General features: G+C 36.5%; 1 protein-coding gene across 2 annotated transcripts in view; it reads left to right on the forward strand.

Annotated features, from left to right (window-relative positions):
- Positions 1 to 20,980, forward strand: part of LOC120532436 (ceramide transfer protein) — a 113,679-nt gene that overhangs the window by 13,677 nt on the left and 79,022 nt on the right. For both annotated transcript variants that reach the window (XM_039758422.1, XM_039758423.1), the window contains exon 3: positions 15,698 to 15,814. In XM_039758422.1, the coding sequence (XP_039614356.1) occupies positions 15,698 to 15,814 (117 nt within the window). The remainder of the gene's footprint in view (positions 1 to 15,697; positions 15,815 to 20,980) is intronic.

Raw genomic sequence — 20,980 nt, forward strand, 5'->3', positions numbered from 1 at the left:
CACACGCATTTCATGTCTGTTCCATTTCTACAGTAATCTGTGTCAACACATTGTTAAAACAAACGTTTTTTATATTCTAGTAGTAGATGACAAAATGTAAACTATATAAAGTATGAAGCCTGAAGTCCAAATATCAAAAACATTTTCACAAAAGGTTCAAATATAACAAAATTATTGTGCTTTTATTCAAAAATATAACTGCAGAAACAAAAAGCCACCTTAACATGCGACATTGACAGCAGTTTATTATAACTGCCGCCGTAGTGCAATAGAATCAGTTCTTGCCTTGGAATCAAAAGGTCGCGAGTTCGATCCTGCACCACTCCGTTTTGAGAAGTAAACTGCTCTTAGTCTTACTATTTTAGAATAAAAGCATACATTTGATTTCAGTCTGTAACAGCCAGTGCAATTTATGATCCTTGTAAAGGTTAGCTTTTTTTTTTTTTATAATTCACTTTTCATTCTCTCAGTCGCATTCAGAATCAATCCATACAACCCCATCTGACACGGCTGTTTTCACTAAAGATGCGCTATAGCTTCGCAGTGTACCATGATGCATACGAACGACCCCATACCCACCCCCACCCCTCACCCCCAAACCAACCGGGTTCTGACACACAAACGCTGGCGAAGCTGCCTTCTTTGTATCTCACCGTCACTTGATTTTCTTTTTATTCAGTTTTATTGAGTGTTCCTGCCAGTCCCGCATGTTGCTGTATGCTTTTCTTTTGTACTCCAGGACATGCAGAGGAAAGAATGGTAAAGAGCAGTAACTTCGGCTCTATATGCAATCATCAGACACTCCCCATCTGCCCGTGTCGTTCAAACACAGGAACATATATTGGTGTAAAAGTATAACAAAAGTGCACTTTTATTCAAGTGCACTTTTTCCATCGCCTTTTCCTGTAAGAAGCAATGTACACACTTCTCTCTATGCTGTGGTTTCTATTACACACCTGAAAGAAAGAGACAATATATGTGAAAATATCATTGCACTAATGCAATATTTGAAAACGAACAGCGTCAGATCGGGTGTGAATTTATGCAGGAACTGGAAATTCTCTGATGCGGGACCTTCCCCCAGGGAAGAAAGTACAGTGTCAGGTGCTCATTCAGTGTAATAGGAACCATAGCACAGAGAGTTGTGTGCACTGCAACAAGTACACGTGTCGTAAATGTAGGAAGGACGGTCCTTGGGTGTGTGGGAACTGTTAATATTTGAATGTGATGATTTTATATAGCACAAAATGAAAATCAGCACTTCTTAGCATTGCACCATGCAAGCTGTCGTATCAATCGCCTACTGTAACTTGCTTTTTTTTTCTTCGGTTATACAGGTAGTCTTGAATAAAAGTGCACTTGTTTTGTTTGCGAAATGAAGTGTCTGCGTGCACTTTTTGTGGCATTACACGTGTATTTTTTGAGCATGCTCAAACACAGGAACATAAGTTGGTGTAAAAGTATAACAAAACAACGGGCAGATGGGGAGTGTCTGATGATTGCATATAGCGCCGAAGTTGCTGCTCTTTATCATTCTCTCCTCTGCATGTCCTAGAGTACAAAAGAAACAGCATACAACAACATGCGCGGACTGGCAGGAACACTCAATAAAACTGAATAAAAAGAAAATCAAGAGATGGTGAGATATGAAGAAGGCAGCTTCGCCAGCGTTTGTGTGTCAGAACCCGTTGGTTTGGGGCTATTATGCATTGTGGATTGATTCTGAACATGACTGAGAGAATGAAAAGTGAATTAAAGAAAAAAAAAAGCTAACCTTTACAAGGATCATAAATTGCACCGGCTGTCTGAAATCAAATGTATGCTTTTATTCTAAAATAGTAAGACTAAGAGCAGTTTACTTCTCAAAACAGAGTGGTGCAGGATCGAACTCGCGACCTTTTGATTCCAAGGCGAGAACTGATTTCTATTGCACTACGGAGGCAGTTATAATAAACTGCTGTCAATGTCACATGTTAAGGCGGCTTTTTGTTTCTGCAGTTATATTTTTGAATAAAAGTGCAATTGTGTTATATTTGTACCTTTTTGTGAAAATGTTTCTTTGTTATTTGGACTTCAGGCTTCCTACATTATATAGTTTATGCCTACATTTTGTCATCTACTACTAGAATATAAAAAACGTTTCTGTTTTAACAATGTGTTGACACAGATTACTGTAGAAACGGAACAGACATGAAATGCGTGTGTTCCAAATAACGATCTATTATTTCCACTCTAAAACTCCACTTCACTCCCAGATACTCAATCAAGGCATGAGCTGAGAGAAGTTCGTGCACGTTCTAAATTGGTGGGGGGATGGAATAGCCGGCTGCTCCTAGCTTCTCTTTATCAGCACATTTAGAGGACAAAGGATGCTGGCGGAGAGGTGTGAAGGGATTTAAGAAGCAATTTAAGGTGGGACGGAATTAAGAGTTTTTTCGTAGGCTCTGGTAATTCTAGTGTTAAGCGAAGACGTTTATAAACCGAGTTACACAATACAATATAGAGGCTGGAAACTGGATGCTTGGAGAAGGAGAATGAGCAAGTTAGGGAGTCAAGGGAATGGGTAGTGAGAGTAGATGAGAGATACCCCATATACCTAACAATGAATGAATTTGTCAATAAAAGAAGAAAGAGAAAAGTGTGACTGGAGAGATTGGGACAATAGGTGACCATTATCATTAAATAGTGAGGTCACCAATTTCTCCAATCCCTGCATTCTGCCAAACAGGGTAAACATATGATTGGCCTCTGATGTTAAGGGCATTGCCATGAAAAATAGGGGTGCATGTATGCAATTTCATTGCTACACTGATATGATTTCCACACAATGACAAATAATGAGGGCATACAAGACTATAGGGGTAAGGGAACATCACAATGGGAAAAAGTCTCCTTTAGATGGCAAGAAGTGATAATGGAGGTTTCAATATGTAATCATGATGAAAGAGGTGGGGATGGATAGCCAGGACCAGAAGGAATGAAGGGTGATAGCCCAATGGTGGTAGTTATTCCTTATCAGGCAGAGACCCCAACCCCAGCTGCCCCAGGATTAATTAAACCTACTGCAAATTAATGTTGCACACTTATGTTTGAATGTTTTTGCTGTTGTGTAAAAGTTGGAAATACTGGATCTATCTTCCATCCATTATTCTAAATGGAAGAAATTGAAAACATGGAGCTTACAAAATTAAAGTGGGGGCTACCTTAATTTTAATCAGTTCCTGATGAAATTGAAAGTACATGAGTATGCTGGTCCAGGAACAAATAAAAAGCAGACTTCATTAAATAAGTGGCAGTAAATAGAAGATGCTTTTACATTAGTTGAAGAAATGTCCATATTTGAAATCTCAATTACTTGAGCAGGTAAACTTTTTGATATATTTTTGTTTTGGACTTAATATGAATTAATTGTGTAACTAAACTGCTCATTTTAATTGCAGTAGAATTTTACTACTTGTTGCTACTGACAACAAATAGGCTTTCAAAACAAAGTGTGTGTGTGGTTTTTTTTTTTTGATATATAAACTGTTCTTTATCCCAATACAAGTTCTGTGAGAGGAGGAGTAATGTAATTTGACCACATTCTGGGCTAAGAAGGGCATTTTGGTCCTAGCACTGAAAATGCTTGACACCAATGTTTATGAATTGTTTAGCAGTTGTCCCAATGACTGACACAATTATACTTTAAGGACCAATTTAATGCAATGTAAATAGAAACTGATTTTGGTATGCTAAAGTAATTGGCATTCAGCAGTGATTTAAGTAAAACCTATTGGGCATCCCTTATTATTGTCAGGTAAATAATTTCAGTGTTTAAAATGCTTACAGCTAAATCCTTAATCATTTGAAGATGGTTGGTTCCCTAAAAGTGTTTCCCTTTTTGCTTTTATTCACTTGTTTATTTTTGTTATAGTACAATGTAATTCTTGTCAAATCAGTAAATGTTTGTATTTTTTAGGGTTTATGTATGACTTAACAGGTTCATTTACTGGGTTGGTTGTACTTGTGTGTTAATCTTAACAAGCAAATGTAGGGAGACCCTATTCACACAACTATGAATGAGTGATGCCAGTCACTCTAACATTTGATGTAGGAGCCCATCCATATTACAGCAGAGGATGGCAAATTGTAAATTAATATGGTAGTCTGATGGGCTAGCAGCTTTGCAAACCTGGTAGTTAAGGTACATTTTCTGGTACCCTGACTTTACCCTGTATATAAAGGGTTACCTACAACTTTTTTTACAGGGACATTTACAGTAAAGTTTTGTTGTACACAAAACACAATCAGCATCTTAAAAGAGAATAAGTTGGCACATTTTTGAATGGTGATATCATTATGATGTTTGGTCTTGTACAAAGAAAACAAATATTTTACCAAAAATAAACTGAAATATAGCATTAATATTCTCAAACTTTGTTTACAGACCTAATTTTGTCCCCACAAATTAATTTCTCTATCAAAACATTATCTGTTTGACCTTCAGGGTTATTCTGAAGTGCAGTCTGTCCTTTTACACTGTCCTATAACTTTAGCTGGCCACAGACAGTGATCAGTGTCATATTTAAGTTTAATAAAACATGTTCACAATCTGCAGGTTTTAGGCAAATAGTATGAGCATTTTCACAACCAGTTGGATGCCCAGATTAATGGTGAGCGTCTTATTTTATTATGAGATTCCTCTCTAACCGCATAAGGTAAGATCTGTTTGTAATGGTGAATAGCCCTCTGAGTTTTTTGAAAGGTTAATGTCCATTTGTGAAGGCTAAACCTTTGAAAATTTGTGACAAGAGCATTGTTGGAACATTCATGACTTCAAATGTGATCAGCAAGCTGGTGAATATATTGGGTTATTTTTTCAGAGGTAGAAAGCCCCATTAACAAACATCACTGTACATTTTTGTTTCCAAGTGTTTTAATTTCATGAAAGGACGCTGCACCGCATCAGCATTTGTTACATATTGAAGGCTGACTAGGAAAGAGTCTAATTTTGCTGTGCTTTCTCATCATGTCAGTGTTTAAATTACCTTTTATACATGGTTTCTGGATGCTCTCTGCATGCAGCGTGGTACTTTCTCTGACTTGATTGTGGTGCTGTTTCATCCATACAGCCATCGCTACTTTGTAGAATATCCTCAGAATTTAATCTGTTCAGAATGCTGTTCCAGTTGCTTTTCCAGCTTTCACTTGTAACTGATATTGAAGTAGTAATGGAACTGTTATCCTCATCCTCTCCCTTTTTTAAATCCGTGACGAAGTTATGTGATAACCTCCTTAGCATTAGACATGAGCGTTAACTGTGCTAAAAGTGTTAGTCCCGAGCATTTTTCGGGCAACTGTACAGATGCGTCTTGGTCAAGTGTTAGAACTGAGAATCACTCAAGCTGTAAAAGTGCTGTCTGTGCTGCTATTCTTTGGAGAAATTATTTCTCAGTGTAGTTTTTCACTAATTAAGAAATGTCTACCCTTTACCAGCAATGAAGACTTTGAGAATGCCCATCCAGCACCCAAAATGAAGAAAATTTACCAAGATATACCATGTGATTGTAGTAACATTATGGAGTGTTTACATTCAGGACTGTGATGTCCGCATCGATGAAAGGCTTATAAGGACAGACTATCATGGATACAGTACATCATGTGAAAAAAAGCAAGATTTGGCATATAGCTTTTGAGTTTTGTAAATATAAAGCTATATACATTTGGATTTTGGTTCTGTACATGGGGAAAGGGACAATGTTTGATCTGGAATACAATCAGTACAACGTTGCCATGTCCTCGGTGCCTACTTTGATAGATGTTCTGCTGGATCAAGGTTACTGTGCAACCATGGACAATTTTTATACATTGTGGTGTAAATCGTGTGGATCAAGAATTGACTGTCTATCCCGTTATGCGGAGGAAAAAAAAGTAGGACCCTATGGAATCTGTTTTATTATTTCACAAATTCCATTTTTTTATTTTTTTGCTTTAAGTAGCTACAGCAGAACAAACAATAATGAAATGGCACTTCACATTCCTTTTTAATGAAACCACACACTAGCACAATTGAACCCAGATCCTCCACAATGCTGAGACACTGTCGTAGGACAGTGAGTGCCCTTCAGAATTGTAAGAGCTAGTTTAGTTACTAGTTTTATGCATCTTTCTGAGATGAAGCTTAACTTCACTTTTAGGGTCAAGGATATTTGTTACAGCCTGAGCTGATGTGTTCTCAGCCAGAAAAAACTTTTTGTAGAGGTGAATATGTTCAGCGAGGTACCCTACTGATTCGAACGAGCTCTTCCACATAGTGTTTCCTGTCTCTGGGGTTCCTGGCAGGCTTCTTAAAGAAGGCAGACTTTACCCACATCACTAGTGATACAGCCTCACTAGAGTATTTATAGTGCTGCCAGTTATCTCCCACAAAACTGACATGGCACAAGCAGGTTGAATGTGCACTGTCAGGCATAACATCCTTTTTTAAAACTTCTTTTTATGCTTTTAGACAGTATGATACATTGTAACTACTGCTAAAATGTCATTAAGATTCAGCTGGTTGTTTTGAAGGGACTGAAGTGCTGGCTGTGAAAAGGTGGAAAAGTTGCAGCTCTCCAGAAAGGTAACATCTGCCAAAAAGTACTGGTCTTCAGCACCTGTAATTGTAATTATATAAATTTATTTCCAAAGATTCTTAAACCTTAAATGTTTACAGATTGAAAACGTGCATCATTACATCTGTAGCTTCATCTACTGCATATCTTAAAATAATTACAAAGCAAAAGCAAAGTAATCTGCAAGACGCTAAATCTGGGAATTAAACAGGGGAAAAAAAAAGAGACCTCCTCTTAAGGGCTCGTTGCGTCTTGAGGAAAAGCCTGCTCTTCTGTCCAGGCTTTTAGGTGCCAAGTTTATAACAGAAGAGTCAAATGTGGACCTTGCGTGCCTTGTCACTGCGAGGCAAAACATTAAATCCAAAAACGTTAATTTTTAAAAGGGAACTTGTTAACAACTACTGCCATTCTCTAATAACATTTTTCTATGGGAAAGACCGATTAAATATAATTTCATGTAAATTGAAACTGGCTACATAAAATAATTGCCGTACAGCCAAATTTTTACTAACCTGTCACTATATTGAGAACTGTCTGGTCTGAGATATCTGTGGTTTTAACAACTACAACGTAAATTTTATTGCCACAAATCTTTTGAATTAATGGCATCTGTGTTCAGACATGGGTCAAGGGAGTTTGACGAAGACTGCTGTCATTTTCTAGCAGCGTGCCTCCTTGTCTACAATGCCAAATAAAGGACACATTTTTGTCATTTTTTCGAGAAGTCTGACTCGCATGACCACAAGATCCTCCACAAACTGGCATCTTGCATCTGACGATTTTGTTTCCTCTATTGTTACCTGAAAGGGAACATTTTTTTTGATCTTAATTTCTCTGTGTTCTTGAGATAGGTTTTAGGTTTGACGTGGTTATTGTAAGTATCTTTTCATGTCCAGTCTATGGTATGCTGGCAAAACATGAAAAGTTGTTGTCCAGATCATAAAAGTCGCCGGGGTATTGTTGTGCTGCCAATTTTGTAGTTAAGCTTGTGTTTCTTAGTTGTCTTTTGTCGTCGTCATGGTATCTCACACTGCTGACTTCGACGTTTCTGTCTCGTGCAGCTGGCTAATTTGCGTGCCTTTAACGAGAAAAACATACAGGAAATACGCACATAAACAGAGAGGCACAACTGAATTTGTATGAAGAATTGTGTTCGCTTGAAAAACAACAAACTAGTATGTGAATGATGGAACAACAGATTATTCAGTTTTAATTTGTAAGGAAGTTTTATAATGGTCACCACTTCAGTCTCTAAATTCCGCACATTTCCGTTTTTAAATCTAAAATCCATTTTTATCGGTTAATTCTGTGAATCCATCTGTTTTCCGCATTGTGGAAATCATAGTACTCTACAAAGAAAAAAAATACTACAGAAATATATTTCATCTGGTGGATCAGTGCTTTTGGAGTGCATTTGTGTTATACAAACCAAAAGCTCGCAAAACTGTATCTCATGCATACTTTACACGCCAGCTTGTAGAACAAATCATTGCCGCACATCCACTGTTCACACTATTGCTAAAGAGACGTTGTCCCAACACATTGCAGATCAATCCAGAGCATCTTACTGGTAGACATTTTATTGATTGTATACCAGCTTGTACATGTCAAGTGTGCTGTTCAAAAACTGATGAATCTGGAAAGAAAATCCGAAAAGGACACTTGCTCTCCCGACTGTGACTTTGATTTGTGTCTTGCACCATGCCTCAAGATTTACCACACGAAGGACTCCTTTTGACATCATATACTGTTTTGGCAACATTAGTAGTATCAATATTACTGGATTTGTTGTTTTTCCTAATTTATTCATTGTTACTATTTGCATCATTATTATACTTTTGAGATTCAATAAAATTTTTTCATGACAAAAATAGTAACGCCGTTTACATATTTTTTTTGGAATAAAATGCAGTGCTAAGGAGGTTAATTACCTTTTTATATTGCAGTAATTGATGAGTGAATACCATTCATTTTAGTAGGCTTACCCTCGCTGCTATAGTAGCTTTACAGCTAATGCTTTTGTTTCTCTTGCTTGCTTTGTAGACTTGTAGACCCATCAAGTAATACAGCTGAGGGAGTTCACATACAATAATATTGTGAGTGTGTGATGTGCATATGTTCCTTGTGCTTTGACTTGCTGTCATATTCAGCCTTTTGTTGTTCATGCTGACAGCCAGGCAAACATCCTCTCCTTGAAATTTCCGTTAGGGTACATTGTGTGGCATGCTTGCATTGCTGTATGATTCTGTGTGCAATGAGCGGCAAAAACTTGGAAGCATGTTGCCACGTCTGACATCATTTTTGCTATGCTGTCATTGCATCAACCACCGATGCAAGTATACGCTATACCAGGTATTAGACAGAGGGTTATGGCACTCTGTCACACTACAAGCAACTGTTGTTAAAAGTGACACCAAAGTTAATACATGAAGAATTAGGTCTCTTGTTTATATCCAATTGTTTTTGATCAGGAAAATATTATATGGCCCAAAGATCCAAAACATTTTGTGTGCTGGGCTTTGAAAGCCTGTAACTTGGTTGTCTGGACTTCCCATTTGTCCATCCCTCGACAGTGCCTTATGCCTGTCACTCTTCAGTACTCCATATAGGTAGTCACTGTCACCAGTGCTAATAAAATATGTGGGTATTGCCGGGACACATATTAAGCATAACATGGTTTTTGGGGTTATGTACCATTTATACGCCATCTGGGTCTTATTTCTGTAGCATTTGTTTTTATATTGAGGTGTGTCCTAAACCCCACAGCGATAAGCAAAATGGCAATCTCCCCTGCACCAGTTGCCCCAATAGTTGCTTTACTACTTCAGTCATTTGAGAGATAAAGACAGAGAAAAGTGAAAGCAATGTAGTATTTATTCTATTGGTGGTATTATAAAGTAATCTACTATATAATAATATGCTCAGGTGTGTGTGTGTGTGTATGTATATGTATATGTATATATATTTTATATAAAAAAAAAAAAAAAATCGGGTCAAGTCAGCAGTCTTCTGCATGATTGTGTAGCCTACAGAACTAGACTGAGAGACCATTTAAAGACTTTTACAGGTGTTTTGAGTTAATTAGCTGATTAGAGTGTGGCACCAGGTGTCTTCAATATTGAACCTTTTCACAATATTCTAATTTTCCGAGATACTAAATTTGGGACTTTCATTAGTTGTCAGCTATAATCATCAAAATTGAAAGAAATAAACATTTGAAATACATCACTCTGTGTGTAAGGAATGAATCTAATATACAAGTTTCACTTTTTTAATGGAATTACTGAAATAAATCAACTTTGTCATGATATTCTAATTTTATGACCTGTGTGTGTGTGTATGTGTGTATATATATATATATATATATATATATATATATATATATATATATATATATATATATATATATATATATATATATATATATATATATGAAAATGGTATCCTGTAATGTTGGGGACAAAGACACATTTGGGGTGATCATGTTGGAGTGTTATATTTGTCTTCATTGTCTGACTGAATTGAATGCAAATACTCTTAACTTAAAGTTGTCATTGTGTACTTTAAAATTACAAATCAAACAATTCAGATGTGATTAAACTGTAGAATGGAGGGGTAAATTAAGGGAAAATGTGTCCTTGTCCCAGAGATAAGAAAAGGCTTATTGAAATTCAGTAACGTCAAAGGTAGATGGATGGCTTTTTAATTTAGCGATCATTATTTATAAATTTATGTACTCTGATGTTCTGATGATATGGTCTATCTCTTTTCTTTTTGACATGCCTTAGTCTTTGACATGGCTATGTTGTTCCACTTTTTAGATAGTTTCTTCTTCATTCCTTCAGATGGGCCAATATTTGTGTTTGAATTTCCACACGGGGGGTCCAGGGAATGTAACGTTACACATTTGATTGGTTAACTGTCCTTGATGGATGTTTCAGCTCAAAGGCTTTGATCTTGTGCACATTTGCACCATTTTCTGTTCCCTCTACCATTAAGTTCAAAACTATCTGAAACAGATATATTAAAGTTACTGGTACAACAAAGGAAGAATGTATAAAAGGGGATACTTTTAATTTATAATCCAGGACAGTGTTTATTGCTGAAATTTTTTGAAACATCAGAACAACTATTCCTTACGTGGAATCTCCTTGTTATTTAAGCAAAGCTGCTTAATTGACTTAATAAAATGTTGGTACTGTATTCAGTACTCTGCATAAATGAGTACAATACAAAAGATTATTTTCAGAAAATCACCTGACTCCCTTTAGATTAGATGAGTCTAATCAAACACCAGATAACAGACCATTCAGGGTGGTATTTAACAAGTAAAATCCCCTCGCGTTCAATGCTGACAACAATAGCATCACATGTAAGAGAAATGTGTCATTTCTTTAAACAAAAGATGGCAAGGCTATAAGACCATTAGTAAAGCTTTGCTGATAAGTTAAAATACAGTAGAAAAAGTGATTCAGAAAGGATGAAATTGTGGCAAACTTTGAGCCATCCAGGCCATCCATGAAAGCTAACTCCTCGACATGAGCATTTTGTGAAAAGAGTTGAAAATCGCCATGCAAATTCATCACAGCTAAAGCAGTAGAAAGCCAAACTGGGGAGACCGTTCCCCATGGCACAATATGACTTGCACAGCAGAGGTGTGGCATGCAAGTGTGTGTCCTTGAATGAAGCTACTGGTAAAGACCATACACAAAGCATGCCTGTTTAGCATTTTCCAGTGCCCATATTGACAAAGGTATTACATTGCAATGGCAAGGAATACAATGAAAAATTCATGGTAGCCACAGTACAGCATGGTGGTTGCAGTGTTCTTCTGTAAGGCTGTATGAGTTGTGCAGCTTTCGGGTGAATTGCACTTGAGTTTTTGGAGTAATGAATTCACAGATGTACTGCAAAATACTGAAGATGTTACCAAAGTTTTCGGGCACTCTTCCAACATAATGATTAATGACCCAAGAAATGCATCCAAAGCCACTGTTGCAGTTTTGAAGAACAGGGTGAAACTGATTCAGTATCCAAGCATGTCACCAGACCTCAACCCAATAGAACTCCTGTGTAGAGTTCTGAATCAAGCATCATTCTCCATCCAGCATCCAGGATCTGAAAGAGCAACTTCTCACAATAATGGGGATAGATTTGGCAGTATGTCACCAACTTGTTCATTTAATGTCAGTAGTGTTGGTGATGGTCTTAAAAATCATGGAGGCTATGCAAAATATTGGCTTCAGTGGAATTTTTTGTAGGGTGTATTCATTTTTGCAACACCTCATTTGGTGACCAAGCTTTTATATTAATTAAACAAATGTTTAATTAAAGGCAGTTTTGTCATAATTCTAATTCTTCTGTGTTCACTGAGAAATGAATGCAAACCTTAATTTTCAAAGTGGGTGTGTTATGCAGAGTACTGTAAATACCTGTGCAGCCAAATTATGTGCAAGTGTCAGCGAGTGAAGAGTTGGAGAATGTTTTTGGCTGGGCTGATGTACATGCCTGTTGTGACAGTTCAGGAACTGGCATTCAGTCATAACATAAAGACAGAGTAATTGCCAAAATGATCAGGGAAACCAATGTATGCCCACCTTATAAATAGAGCACTTGATTTGAATATTATTTTTGAAATAGACTTTTGTAAATGGCTATGTAATCTGAGCACCTACAGATATGTTCTACCATGGAATTTATTAATATACGTGTTGCACTATTGACCTATTGTGCTGTGTAATTTGCTGTTTAAAATGATGTATCTCGCACTCCACACACAATAAAATGCACTTTCTAACAATCTGACTGTAGTGAAAAGTCAAGCAAAATGACACCTTTTATTGGCTAACTAAAAAGATTACAATATGCAAGCTTTCGAGGCAACTCGGGCCCCTTCTTCAGACAAGATGTAATCAAGATCATCAGGCAACATTTTTCCAATCTTCTGTTGTCCAAGTTTGGTGAACCTGTGCAAATTGTAGCCGCAGTTTCCTTTTCATAGCTGATAGGTGCCGTATCCGATGTGGTCTCCTACTGCTTTAGCCCATCTGCCTTAAGGTTTGATGTGCATTCAGAGATGCTCTTCTGCATATCTCTGTTGTAATGAGTGGTAATTTGAGTTACTGTTGCCTTTCTATTTGCTTAAAGTAGTCTGGCTATTCTCCTTAGACGTCTGGCATCAACAAAGAATTTTCGCCCAGAGATCTGCCACTCACTGGACATTTCCCTTTTTTGGTCAATTCTCTGTAAACCCTACAGTCCCTGACAAAAGTCTTGTCGCCTGTGTACAAATTGACCTGAAGTGCCGCTAAAATATATTTCTAATCAAGATTTTGTTAGAAGAAATGGGTCATTTTAATCCCATCAGCTTTTGTAATAATGTTTCAGTGCAAAACGAAACTGACAAAAAGTATTCTAATATTCACTGCTTGGTAAAGCCCATTGAGTCAATTTTTGGCAAGACATAAGTGTTGTCGCCTTGTCATATGAGCTTCACCTGTGACTAATAATGGATCACTTAGGTCTCAGGTGTGTATAAAAAGAACCCCAGTACACTAGACCTTCACATCAACTGCAACTTGACCTCTGCAAACATGCCTAAGATTCACCCTGAGACTAAAGTGTTGATTTTCAAGAGGCTGAAGACCAAATCCACTGCTGATGTGGCAAACACCTTCAATGTGTCTCAGCATCAAGTTCAGAGGATAAAAAAAAGATTTGAAGAGACTGGAGACGTTTTTGACAAGCCCAGGTCGGGAAGACCCCGCAAGACAACTGCTCGAGAGGACCGTTTGTTGGCTCAAAAATCCAAGGCCAGCCCATTTTCCACTGCAACAGAGCTCCACGAGACCTGGTCACCTGAAGTCCCTGTGTCAACCAGAACAGTTTATCGGATTCTGTCTCGAAATGGCCTCCATGGTCGAATCAGTGCCCATAAGCCAGCACAAAACAAAAGACAATTGGCAAATGCCACACGGTTTTTCAAGGCCCACAGCCTGCTAAAAGGATGGACGCTGGAAAAGTGGCAGAAGGTGGATTTTTCAGATGAATCTTCTGTTGAATTACACCACAGTCACCGCAAATATTGCAGGAGACCTACTGGAACCCACATGGAGCCGAGATTTACCCAGAAAACAGTGAAGTTTGATGGAGGCAAAATCATGGTCTGGGGTTACATCCAGTATGGGGGTATGCGAGGGATCTGCAGGGTGGAAGGCAACATCAATAGTCTAAAATACCAAGAAATCTTAGCTACCTCTTATATTCCCAACCATAAAAAAGGCCAAATTCTGCAGCAGGATGGTGCTCCATCGCATACTTCCATCTCCACATCAAAGTTCCTTAAAGCGAAGATCAAGATGCTCCAGGATTGGCCAGCCCAGTCACCAGACATGAACATCATTGAGCATATGTGGGGTAGGATGAAAGAGGAAGCATGGAAGACAAAACCAAAGAATATTGATGAACTCTGGGAGGCATGCAAGACTGTTTTCTTGCTATTCCTGATGACTTCATCAATAAATTGTATGAATCCTTGCCAAACCGCATGGATGCTGTCCTTCAAACTCATGGAAGTCATGCAAGATATTAAATTTGGATCTCACCGCACCACTACTTAATTTGCTGACACATTTTTGGATTTGCAGTAAAGTTGTTAATTTTCTGTATAGGCGACAAAACTTTTGTCTTACCCAAATTTGACCTTTCTGTTTTGATTAAATGATAAATCTTTTTTCAGTGAAACTAATTTATTTCAGTGCATTAAACATCATTTGGGAGGGCTTTAGCTTTTCATATGAGCTATTTCTAACACCAGTTGATTAATTAAAAGTCAGGTTAATAGCAGGAGTTTCTAAAAAATAGAGAAGCAACAAGACTTTTGTTAGGGACTGTAGAGTTGTTTGTGTGTGAAAAATCCCTGGAGATCAGCTATTTCTGAAATACTCGGACCAGCCTGTCTGGCACCAAAAAACTTGCCACATTCATAGTCACTTAAATTGCTTTTCTTCCCCATTCTGATTCTTGGTTTGAAATTCACCAGGTCGTCTTGATGATGTCTGTTTGCCTAAATGCACTGAATTTCTGCTAGATTGATGATTAGATATTTGCATTAACAAGCAGTTGAACAGGTGTATGTGTGTTTTATATATGTATGTGTGCGTATGTATATAAGCGACTGGTGAGTGTGCATGCATATAATAAATAAAATATGTTTGCACTCACAGGGTTCCAGTCATGGGCACAAATTAGCCATGCTGGCTTGTTTTGATGTTTGGAGTTGTGGGTCTGGTTGTAGCAATGTGCAGATGGTTTACACTTTTTTTTTCTTCCTTGATGAAAACACTTTGCAAATCCTTATTCATTTATAGGTATGCAGGTTTTTTTCTTTTCCCCCTTGGGTTGTGGCTGGTTTCTTTTGGGCATGTCTTGCTGCAACAGCAATCAGTGTGGTATATGTAGTGGCAGTACTCCTAATGTTCTCATTGTGGTCAGGTAGTGTACCCCTCAAATTAAAATAGTGCAAGTGGGGTGTGTGTGTGGTTGGGTTTTTTTTTTAAATATATGCAGGGAGGAAAGCTGGAGTACTGATTGGATTGTTTCATTGTGTCATTGAAGTAGCTCGGCAAGGATCTTGCAGCATGCCTGCATGAAAATTCTGTGCACTACTGCTGCAGTTCTGTATTCCTGGGGAAAATGTTTAACCCATTTATAAGGCGAATTTACATGAAAATATTCAGTTAACAAATACAGCATATTCAATATGAAAAATGCTTGGTGAATTTTGATGATCAGCACTGCTTATGATTCTGGACAACTTTAGTTTTGCATATGTAGTGTGCTGATTTTATTTTTTTATTTTTATTTTTAATAGACCATTTGTCAGTGAATTTTAGTCTTCCTTAGGAAATACTGAAAAAAATGAGAATACCTAGTTTCACTTCCATTCTCACAATAGATTGTCTTAACATAAATGAACTTATGTAATATTTAGAGTGATGATGTTCTCATGTAATTTAGTTCCTTTCTTGTATGTAAAGATTGGTTTTTAAGTTTGTTTTTGCTGCTATATGATTTAAATAATTTTTAATATTTTATGTCTACAGCCTCATGAATTTGATGAATGTCGATTTGATATCAGTGTAAATGACAGTGTGTGGTATCTACGAGCACAAGATCCTGACCACAGACAACAATGGATAGATTCTATTGAGCAACATAAGGTAATTAAAATTTGTTGATATTTTTAATTAAAGATGTGATTGCAAAACATTTAAACGTTTAGCTGATTTTGAAAATGAAAACCATTACAGAAATTACGAAAGTATTAACACTTAAAAAGCCTGAGACCTTCCCCCTCTGACCAATCACCGTGTGCTTTTCAGAGAAAACAACATTTCGGTGTAGCTCCCTTGTTATAATGTGTATCATGCATTTTTTTTTTTTTTGCAGTTTTAATTTGTAGTCATGTATTACAAATAGCAAAGCAGCCTCTAATAAACTAAATAAAAGGGGTTGTGGAACCCTTTTGTCACTTCTCTTTATTTTGTACAATCTGAAAAATAATAGTCTCTAATCATTTAGGTGTTCTTGCACTGGCACCTGTAACATCTTTATGGATGCAAACACTTACAGTCGGGCATTCAGCAAACAAGGCAGAGAGATTGTTTCAGACAGATACTGGAGTGTGTAGTATGAGCTTACTAACAAGAAGTGTCAGAACTTGTTGGTCTTGGAGCACAATATTAAACATTAAATCTGTAAACTATGAACTGTGGTATGAATCTTTACCTATTTCTGATTCATTATACTAAAATTTGCTTGGATTTTTAATTGGTGTGGTGCAGCTGTCTTCCCTGTGCAACTGGAAACTTAATTTTAGTTTAGATTTTTTTTATTGTAAATTTTCTGTCTCCCTCAATGTGGTTTCAATTATATTTTGTCTTCCTAAGCTGTCAAATTTATGTGCATGGGGCTGCCATAGCACAGTTAGAACATCCAGTTAATTGATGCATGTATAAAGTGAAATCCTTATTTGAATGGCTGAGCAATATAGAACATTTATTCAATTCCAGTTTACTATTGAAAAGAGTTCAAAAATGAGAAGAGATTCAGAGCACAGTAACAGATTTACAGCTATGACGCATTTTACCTCATTTCCATATATAAAAATACAAATCGAGTTTATCATATAGTTAAACCGAGCAAATTTAATTTAACGTAACAATCATGACCATATCGGAGTATTGCAGTTCTCATCTTTACTAGAAATAAATGTTTGAGTTATCTTTTTAACCTGGAAAAATGTGTTCTGGCAGTATTGTAATATCCATTTTTAAACATTGTCAGACATAAGTTGTGTGCCTGTTCAGTGACGCTATGAAAAGTGACAGTATCTTGCTTCTGTCTATCATTCCCACTAGTTAACATTTTTCTGCATTCAAAGGTATGTTTCATCCATCCACACCTTTTCTTTAACTTTCTGACATTATTTTAGGAGAAAAATAGGTATCATCTAAATATAAGAAAAGCAACTGCTTTCCTAAAGACATTACCCAGTGGCAGCATTTGATGTGAAATTAGTTATCTAATCAATTTCAGTATATAGTCTGAAGTTAAGTATTAGCTAACCCATCTAAGGGTTGTATCGGGGGAGCACAACTTTTTTTCATGTATGTGTTAAAAGAATCGAGTAATCAGTGGAGTCATGGTCCTGTGCTTAACCAGACAACCTAACTGAAGCATTTCCTTCATCTGTGGAAATTGTATAATGTCATTTACATTGCAAGATAATGACAATTCTACTTTGTGACCAGTGCAGACCAGTGCAAAAGCCAAACTGAAACTTCTTAAGATGTAATGGGTAAGCTAATCAAGAACTAAGTATTTATCAAGAAAGTTACATTTTGAAATTGATTTAAATATATTTGGATCACTTTCTGATTTCATGACAGTTTATATTTCCTATTTGTCAAATTAGCAATTGTTTTAAACAATACATACATACATATTTGGTTTCCTCTGCTAGTCTCTTTTATTCAGAATCAGAATGGACCAACATTTTTATGCTACTTTTCCTTGATGGCAACACAAATTATATGATGTAAAAGTCTCCGACTTAAACGCCTTACAATATCAACATAATTCATCACCTATGTCCATATATTCGATCTCTCTTTGCTGTTCCGTTAATTCACTGAGTAATTTCCGTTTGTTAGCACTAATGTGACCTTTAGTATTTATTTTTTTTTTGGTACTTTAGAATTTTTACTACTTTCATATTCTTTAACTTGTTCTGCATGTGAATCGCGCCAATGTTTTTGAAACGTCCTTATAAGGTTCTACTTTGTCTTTCACTCTTTCGTTTATTTCTGACCCTGATTGGACCTGTGGGGTTTTCGATTCCACTTGGCTTGGGCTGATTACTTTCATTATTTTCAGAATTTGCATATAGATTATTATTGTTCTTATTTGCATTATTTTCTCTCCAACGCTTTTGGGTGACACTTTGACGCACCGCTCTGTCGTCTTCGTTTAGTCGTCGTTGTGTTATCTAGAACATATAAAATTATTGTCCCGATTAAAATTTATGAGCTGAGAGTGCAGGAAGTGTCTGCCAAAAGCATTCACATGAGTAAGAGGTTAGATGACTGTGGTCTTGTTTGAAAATGGTTGCAAGTAGGGCGTGACTTGAAAGAATCTCATGTTAAAAGTCTCCGTCTCGCAGGACTTCGTTCCAAAAGGTCTTTTCAAAAGTCATGTCTCGTCCCAAGATTTTATTATTATAATAGAGAGACGTGCTTACAAATTAGATTAACTGTACAAAAAACTGTCACTTACTCACAAAATCAAAAACGGTATATGTAACAATACAAGTCAATTATACTATCAGTATAAATAAAAAAAATCTAAATTGTTAAACAGTATTTCTAAAGTCTATGCCGTTTACAAAACATGAAATAAACATGACATGTAATATGAGCAACGTGGTCAGAGTTTCGATAAAGGAGGTTATAATGCAGGAAGCGGAGCTTCTCTGTGTTTACACCATGGAAAGTGCTTCTCTTTTCCTTGTAAGTTTCCCTTAACACTGAACACCTGGTTACTGATGATGGTGGGCAAGCCAAATACTGGTTTGTCCAAGCACAGAGGATCGGAAAGGCAGCATGTAGGAGACTAAAATAACAAGTGCTTTTAATGTGTTTAAATAATCAGAAGCATTTTCTAGTTCCAGTTTTCGCTCTAGTCAAGTCTCTTTCCATAAACAGAAACTCACATTTTTCTGATGGGTGGTGTATTTCAAATGAAGGATACACAGTGCATAAATCATTAGCACTTCATGCTTTGCCAGATGCACCAAAAGTAAATAAGCAAAATTATTATTAATAATAAAGCATTCAAATGCATGTAGTAGCATTTTGAACATACCTTAATTTCAATTTTTTTTTTTTTAAGATGAGTATTTCACCTTTAATTTTTATATAATTTGACAGCTCAATACAATCTTATTAAAGCATTTTTAGTGGTAGAGAAATACTGTCTATTGCTTCAGACTTGAGACATTAAAATAGTTCAGCATCTTCAACTACCCAGAGTTATGCTATCAACTACATGTATACAGAATAGAAGGCTGTAATGTGTGCAACAATTAGACATTTTAGACAGAAAGACATTTTAAGCAACTGTCTTTCAGAAGTTAATGAGAACATACATCTGTCGTAACACATTGTAAATTCTTCATGCAAATAGAATAAAGTGCTGTCTGTACCATTTTTTAAATTTTGACGTGAGGGTATTTGCACACATTTATGTAGCTCATTCATTTCATTGCTTTTTGAGGAAAACACAATTTATACCTGGAATTCTTCTGTGTAAAGTTTGACAAGTTGTATGTTTTTTGTGAGGTGAATGCTGATTTATTGCATACAGTTCACTTAGTTCTCAGTAATACACTGAATTTGTTGTATTCTGAGAAGAGTGTCAAAAATTAACATGTATATTAAATATTGGATAAGGGCCTGTTTCAAACAGCAGAGCTGAATGCTATATGGCATGGATATCGATGAAAGAATCTGGTTACTTTTGGGCTTTGAACGATAGTAACCTTTTAATACAGTTATGTTGACAGAATGATTTATCCCTGTCCTCTAGTGGTGTAATAATTTACTACAACCTACAGTATGTCTGTAATTGGAAAATGTTTGCAAACTTGTAATCTGTTGTGTTTTAGGTGGGAGCAAGACTTTTTGCTAATTTTTCTCTTATTTTAAATGGTATGTGTTTTTTTATTTCTGAGAATTACACATTGACCATTCCTCAAGTGCATGCTTTCCTAAACAGTTTAGATTTCACACATTTAAGTCTAGTTTGTGTATATCTAATGCAGTACTCGGGTTTCAGAAAATTTTTTTAATGACTTTTGGGTTATTACATTTCAAAATGTTAAGTTTTTTTCCTCAGTATTGTTTCTGTGGATTATTAGTTCATACTGATTTATGTCCTGTCATACTGTCTAGCAGTTTTGAAATTCTCTTGATGAACCATATCTTGCTCAATAATACTACTTTTGCATTTCCCCAATATAATTCAAGAGGTTTTTTTGTTTTTCTCCCATGTGTTTTTAAGCTGCAAACTATTTCATATTAAGCTATTTTCCCAGTTAGGACTATTTTAGACATACTGCATTTTGCCCAAAAATAACAAATTAAACAAAATTATGATAATGTGGTTCTGAACTGGTTTGCACATGAGAACATACATTTTTCATACTAAGGAGGCCATTTTACTAAACACAGTAAGGCTGCAACTAATGATTATTTTGGCAGTCGACTAATCGTTCAATTTTTTTTTTCGATTACCGGTAGTCACAATTATTTCTTGCATGACTATTTTGATGCCTGCGACCTGTGGTTGCACATCCTGTTCTGGGTGGACTCCAGTGCATGTCTTGCCTCATCTGCTCATGTCTGTCCACCTGTGAATGTCACCCTGATGTCTCTGCATTAACACAATTAAAATTAATAATGGTCAAATTAAAACAACAACCACCACCAGTAAAACATAAGAATTTGAAAATAATCATATGTTTTATATTGGTGTGACCATCACAATAAAAAAGAAATTAATTTAAACAATACAAACTAAAGTGCACATAGTCTTTAAACAAAATGGATCTTTTTCAGTCAGGCTTTAGGCCCCAACACAGCACAGAAACCGCACATTTACGTGTTCTAAATGACTTCCTTTTGGCATTGGACTCAGGACTCCACGTGATTATGGGTCTTCTCTACTTATCTGCTGCTTTTGACACAATCGACCTCGACATCATGACTCCCGACTCGAATCCTGGGCTGGTGTATCTGGCTTAGCCCTCGACCGGTTCAGGTCAT

The sequence above is a fragment of the Polypterus senegalus genome, chromosome 7, assembly GCF_016835505.1.
Source record: "Polypterus senegalus isolate Bchr_013 chromosome 7, ASM1683550v1, whole genome shotgun sequence".
Lineage (NCBI taxonomy): Eukaryota > Metazoa > Chordata > Cladistia > Polypteriformes > Polypteridae > Polypterus > Polypterus senegalus.